This window comes from Procambarus clarkii, chromosome 53, assembly GCF_040958095.1.
Source record: "Procambarus clarkii isolate CNS0578487 chromosome 53, FALCON_Pclarkii_2.0, whole genome shotgun sequence".
NCBI classification, from domain to species: domain Eukaryota; kingdom Metazoa; phylum Arthropoda; class Malacostraca; order Decapoda; family Cambaridae; genus Procambarus; species Procambarus clarkii.
Genome location: NC_091202.1, coordinates 2545345 through 2552237, shown reverse-complemented (window position 1 = coordinate 2552237; position 6893 = coordinate 2545345). Strand labels below are relative to the sequence as shown.

Here is a 6893-nt window from a genome sequence, read left to right as displayed (position 1 = left end):
CGGATTCGTAGTCCTGAGAATCCGGGTTCGATCCCCGGTGGAGGCGGAGACAAAAGGGCTAAATGTTTCTTTCACCCTGATGGCGCTGTTACCTAGCAGTAAATAGGTACCTGGGAGTTAGACAGCTGCTACGGGCTGTTTCCCCGGTGGGGGGGGGGGGTGTAACAGAAAGGAGGCCTGGTCGAGGACCGGGCCGCGGGGACGCTAAGGCTGGAAATCATCTCAAGATGAGGGGCCTCGTAGCCTGGTGGATAGCGCGCAGGACTCGTAATTCTGTGGCGCGGGTTCGATTCCCACACGAGGCAGAAACAAATGGGCAAAGTTTCTTTCACCCTGAATGCCCCTGTTACCTAGCAGTAAATAGGTACCTGGGTGTTAGTCAGCTGTCACGGGATGCTTCCTGGAGGTGGAGGCCTGGTCGAGGACCGGGCCGCGGGGACACTAAAAAGCCCCGAAATCATCTCAAGATAACCTCAAGATAACCTCAAGATAACCCCAGTCCAGTGTCAAACCTCTGCTCTTAGGAGACATTGTCTCTCCATTATTCCTCTTTTATAAATTTTTTACCAGGGTGTGAAACGTTCACTACCCATTATAAAGAGGTCCCTTATCCTTAGTAAAAAGGTAGCTACTCTTTGGAAAACGTCCACTTTCCTGTGTAAAACGTTCATTTTCCTGTGTAAAGCTTTCACTTTCCTGTGTAAAACGTCCACTTTCCTGTGTAAAACGTTCACTTTCCTGTGTAAAACGTCCACTTTCCTGTGTAAAACGTCCACTTTCCTGTGTAAAACGTTCACTTTCCTGTGTAAAACGTTCACTTTCCTGTGTAAAACATTCACTTTCCTGTGTAAAACGTCCACTTTCCTGTGTAAAACATTCACTTTCCTGTGTAAAACGTCCACTTTCCTGTGTAAAACGTTCACTTTCCTGTGTAAAACGTTCACTTTCCTGTGTAAAACATTCACTTTCCTGTGTAAAACGTCCACTTTCCTGTGTAAAGCATTCACTTTCCTGTGTAAAACGTCCACTTTCCTGTGTAAAACATTCACTTTCCTGTGTAAAACGTCCACTTTCCTGTGTAAAACATTCACTTTCCTGTGTAAAACGTCCATTTTCCTGTGTAAAACGTCCACTTTCCTGTGTAAAACATCCACTTTCCTGTGTAAAACGTTCATTTTCCTGTGTAAAACGTTCACTTTCCTGTGTAAAACATTCACTTTCCTGTGTAAAGCATTCACTTTCCTGTGTAAAACGTCCAATTTCCTGTGGAAAACGTTTCACTTTCCTGTGGAAAACGTTCACTTTCCTGTGGAAAACGTTCACTTTCCTGTGGAAAACGTTCACTTTCCTGTGTAAAACGTCCACTTTTTCTGTGTAAAACGTCCACTTTCCTGTGGAAAACGTTCACTTTTCCTGTGTAAAACGTCCACTTTCCTGTGTAAAACGTTCACTTTCCTGTGTAAAACGTTCACTTTCCTCTGTAAAACATTCACTTTCCTGTGTAAAACGTCCACTTTCCTGTGTAAAGCATTCACTTTCCTGTGTAAAACGTCCACTTTCCTGTGTAAAACGTCCACTTTCCTGTGTAAAGCATTCACTTTCCTGTGTAAAACGTCCACTTTTCTGTGTAAAACATTCACTTTCCTGTGTAAAAACGTCCACTTTCCTGTGTAAAACATTCACTTTCCTGTGTAAAACGTCCATTTTCCTGTGTAAAACGTCCACTTTCCTGTGTAAAACGTCCACTTTCCTGTGTAAAACGTCCACTTTCCTGTGTAAAACATTCACTTTCCTGTGTAAAACGTCCACTTTCCTGTGTAAAACATTCACTTTCCTGTGTAAAACGTCCATTTTCCTGTGTAAAACGTCCACTTTCCTGTGTAAAACGTCCACTTTCCTGTGTAAAACGTCCACTTTTCTGTGGAAAATATGCACTTTCCTGTGTAAAACGTCCATTTTCCTGTGTAAAACGTGCTAAATCCTGTACAAAACATTTATTCTCTGCAACCAGGAAAAAAAAGACCTAATCCCTATGTCATAAAATCCTCCAGCCGTGTCAGGCCTCTTGTCAGATCCAACACTTTGTGCTAAATCCTCAACCACTCATCAAATCCATCTCCTTGTGTTAAATCCTCAACCACTCATCAAATCCATCTCCTTGTGTTAAATCCTCAACCACTCATCAAATCCATCTCCTTATGCTAAATCCTCAACCACTTATCAAATCCATCTCCTTGTGCTAAATCCTCAACCACTCATCAAATCCATCTCCTTGTGTTAAATCCTCAACCACTCATCAGCTCCTTCAGTCCATGACAAGCTATTCAGTCGGTACGAACACCTCTAGCAAGAACCATATCTGTCAGTGACAAGTTCTTCACTCTTCATCAAGTGCATCATTCATTTCTTAATCCTTAAGTGTCTCTAAGATCTTGACGTAAATTTCGGAATGACACATGATGGGGTTATTCAGCCGACCGGTGTCACATCTTCCAGAAGATGTTGAATCACTATGTTGGTGACATCTAATGAAGTCAATGTAAAATTCAATGCCTGACGGTTGTGTCAAATCTCTAAGATATTGTCATCTGTTCCAGCTGGTGTCCAATCCTTCTATATCCACCAGCTATTAATCCTGCATTCAGTGTCATATCCTACAAATGTTGACATACATGGGTTGATGGGGTTCTGGGAGTTCCCAGAAACCCTGGGAACCCTGGTTGATGGGGTTCTGGGAGTTCTTCTACTCCCCAACATGTTCTACTCCCCTACATGTCCTACATCTACTCCCCTACATGTTCTAAAGCTGATTTCAAAACTTTCAGTTAATGTCCAGTACTCTAGCTGTTGTCATAAACGATTTCAGGTGTCAATAGCCGTCGTGACCATAAACATTTTTAGGTGTCAATAGCCGTTGTCATATAGAGCTTCATGTGTGTGTGTGTGGCCCCCAACACAGAGCTTTACTCTCTGTGGCGTCGCCAAGCGCCCTCAGCTTCACCCCCTCTCTCTCTCCATGACGATAAAAAAGGATTTTTTATCTCTCCCTTTCGTTGTGGGTCATGGCTGTCACCTTTTGTGTGTGTGTGTGTGTTCCCCTTTATCGTTGCCACTGTCAGCCAAGAGTACCCCAGTCACAAACAGAGGGGTGCCTCGCCGAGCCTCCCTCTCTCTCCATATGAGGAGTGGGATAAGGCCAGTAGCCTTTACTGCAGCCTTAACCAGACGTCACCTGCAGCCTTTACTAAGGTGCAGTGACGCCCGTCCGCGGCGACAAGCACCACTCAGGTCGCAGCGTCACGTCACGTGATCTCCTGCCGCTTCCTCATTGGTCACGGCGGCCAGCGCATAGCCAATCATCTCTTCCTCATCCGGGAATTTCGGTGTCGCGGTCTCTCAGTGATCCTGGGCGGGAAAATTTCTCTCAAGTCGGGCTGTGATCCGCCATCTTTGTCCATATGTCTAGGTTCTGTCTCCCACCACCATATCTTAAAAGAAAAATAATTTCAAATTGAAACTTTTTGTCTCTCTCCAAGTGTAATAAAAAAAATTATACTTCTAGCTTTATACAGAGGGAGTATGACTCTTGACATTCTCTAGGAAGGGGCGTGCCAGGCGAAGGTAAGTGTAACTGTGTGTGTGTGTGTGTGTGTGTGTGTGTTGTGTGTGTGGTGTGTGTGTGTGTGTGTGTGTGTGTGTGTGTGTGTGTGTGTGTGTGTTGTGGTGTGTGGTGTGTGGTGTGTGTGTGGTGTGTGTGTGTGTTGTGTGTGTGTGTGGTGTGTGTGCGTGTGTGTGTGTGTGTTGTGTGTGTGTGTGTGTCTGGGTGTCTTTGTTCCCATGCCTGTAACGTATGCCTGTTTTTTGCGTGTATATAAATAAATTTCAACTTTCCAATCTAAGGACTTTCTCTATCTCTCTCTCTCTCTCTCTCTCTCTCTCCTCTCTCTCTCTCTCTCTCCTCTCTCTCTCTCTCATTAGGAACGCTGAAATTATTCCTATGAAATATCTAAGCTAAGAGCTGCTACCATATATTTCAACTCACTGAAATCTAACCTTGTTCTCTTCTTCTCTCGTCTCTTGAATTACGCAGTTCTTTTCCCCTTTCCTTCACTCGTATATTATTTCTTCTTTCTTCTATTTATCTATTTCGTTGCATACATATTGTCCACTTCTCTCCCATACGTGTCCGTGAGAGAGAGAGAGAGAGAGAGAGAGAGAGAGAAGAGAGAGAGAGAGAGAGAGAGAGAGAGAGAGAGTAGAGAGAGAGGAGAGAGAGAGAGAGATGAGAGGAGAGAGAGAGAGAGAGAGAGAGAGAGAGGAGAGAGAGAGAGAGAGAGAGAGCGAGACGGGACGACTAATAAGAGCGCTATTAACTCTTTTCAACCTCCTCAAAGATGTTTAATCTTAGTTTTATATCTTGTTTGTCTTCCTCTTAAGAGTTACAAGAAAATGTGCGTGACCAGGTTGTTTTATAGTTCAGTTTAGTTTGTAGGAGCCTGACTAGCCTGATTACACGTGCGTGCGTGTGTGAGTGCGTGATTGCGTGCGTTCGGGCGTCGGTGAGTGCGTGTTTTGCATGTATGCAGCTCGCTAAATTTTATTTTTTTGTTCATTGTTATGTTATGATTGCGTTTTTTTTATGATTTTGGGTGGTATAATATCTAAACAGGTTATATCCGTTTTGTTTAGTGCTCGCGAGTATATTCGACCAGGTTCGAATCGTGGGCGGGGACTATACAGGTCAGCGATCATTCACTGTTTCCCCCCTATTCACCCAGCAGTAATAAAGGGCATAGTGTTATAAACCTATGGTCGGGTCGTGTTCCAGGGATGAGCTTTACGAAGGGCAAACTCCAAACCTACTAACAAGGGGTCATAAGTCGTCAACCCCTGTGTTAAATAAATGGCATAACCTCACAGAAATAGCCTAATAGAATAGAAAAGGGGGTAGAAATAGCCTAAGCTACTCTATCCCTTTGAGATGTATTTCTTCCTTGTGTCAATAAACATACTTAAACTTTAACTTGAACCTCACACTAAAGAATAGTAACAGTATTCATAAGATTCTCCTGACTTTAAATATTCGTAAAGATGACTAAAATATAACCTACACACACTTTTATTTATATAAAATTGCTTGAACAATTAAAATTAAAAACTTCTCCCTAGAGAGAGGAGTGCTTCCTAAATTGCGCCTCAATAATTTGTTTATAATTAGTCTGTAGTTGTACTATGTTTGGGTGAGTCTCTGGGGGCATAGCAGTTTAGGTCTGTAATGAGGAGGAAGGAGGGGGATCAATCTCGTTACTATCCCTCATTAATGAGGCCATTTCTAACTATTATCCATTAATGACTTCTTTGGCTACAATGCAAACTAATGAGATTTCTCTGGTTACTATTATCCGTTATTGAGATTATTCTATGTCTGTTGCAGTCATTCGTTGTTTTCGGTTTTGATGTGTTTACCAATTAGCAGGATATGTGAGGTGTATATGAGAAGGCTGGAGTGAGAGATTGATTGATGATGCGAGACAGGGCGAGGAAGGAGAAATAAGAGAAATAAAGAGAGACATTAGAAAGTGAGAAAGAGAGAGAGAGAGAGAGAGAGAGAGAGAGAGAGAGAGAGAGAGAGAGAGAGAGAGAGAGAGAGAGAGAGATAGGGGAGATAAAGAGATATTCATCGAGGACAAGTGAGGCGAGAAATTCGGAAAGAGGAAAAGACAGGGAGAATGCGTTAGGGATGAATGCAGTTCAAAGGAGATAATTACTGCATGGTTCTTCGATGGAGTAGGTACGACTCCCCTTCTTGGCGTTGTCTTGGGTATATTGATAGACCACGGGAACACACACACAAACACACACACACACACACACACACACACACACACACACACACACAAACACACACACACACACACACACACACACACACACATCCACCGTCTAACACAAAGACTGAACAAACCCTACCTTAGAAGACGACTATCATTTCAAAATACCTCACACAGACTGGAACAAAGAGCTCTTACACGAAAATATACCCAAAATATAAAAATTCTCTTATTTCTCCGATTTACGTAATTGACATACTGTCATATGTAGATCAGGTAAATATTACCTGAAATATTCTCCAATTTACCATCAATAGTCACCCAGTCTTCTCAACCAATAGCACGCGTTTGTCACATTATGGAAACTATAGTTACTAATACAACTACAAGGAAAAGTAATGGCTCTCAATTTTCAACATTTTCTATCCATAGGACTCGATTGGTTAGGTGGGTTGTTTGGGTTCGTATGTTTCTGGTTAGGTTAGGTAAGATTAGATGACCAAACCAGACGCCAGAAGATGAATAGACGACGTCGTTTCGGTCTATCGTGGACCGAAACGACGGTCCACGTCGTTTATTATCAAGTCGATTGTGATGGGAGCGAGTTTGTTCTTGTTGTTTTAGGTTTAGCTACTCAGAAAAAAATGTCCATGTAGCACGGGCTATAGAGAGCCCGTAACGAGGGAAGGAGGCACGGGGCATCATGTAAGGGAAGAGTGAGGTGAGGAGCAGGTAGGAGGAGGTAATTCCTAGAAGGTAAGATCAAGAAAGAAGGTAAGAACAAGAAGCAAGATTCGGATGGGATGAGTGTAATAATGGAATGAAGGGGGAATGGGAACGTAAGAATAAGAGGAGAGAGAAAAAGGGTGGGTAGGCTTATGTCAGATCACGTTTGGTAGAAAGGGTAGAGCATTTGAGTACTGTGAAAGGGAAGAGTCAATAGCAACCTAGCTAGGACTGAGGTTCATGTTGGGTAGGTTGTGTATCACAGCAGAGTCGACCAGACGGCGTCTGTGAAGAGTACAGAGGCAGGAAAGATTATTTTACAAGAAGACCAATCAA

General features: G+C 43.0%; 1 protein-coding gene across 1 annotated transcript in view; it reads right to left on the bottom strand.

Annotated features, from left to right (window-relative positions):
• Positions 1–585: 585 nt before the first annotated feature.
• LOC138352312 (uncharacterized protein DDB_G0290685-like) overlaps positions 586–6893 on the bottom strand; it is a 10522-nt gene continuing 4214 nt past the window's right edge. The window contains exons 2-3 of the mRNA XM_069304685.1: positions 1684–2001; positions 586–1391 (exon numbers count right to left, since the gene is read on the bottom strand). Coding sequence (XP_069160786.1) covers positions 586–1391; positions 1684–2001 — 1124 coding nt within the window. The remainder of the gene's footprint in view (positions 1392–1683; positions 2002–6893) is intronic.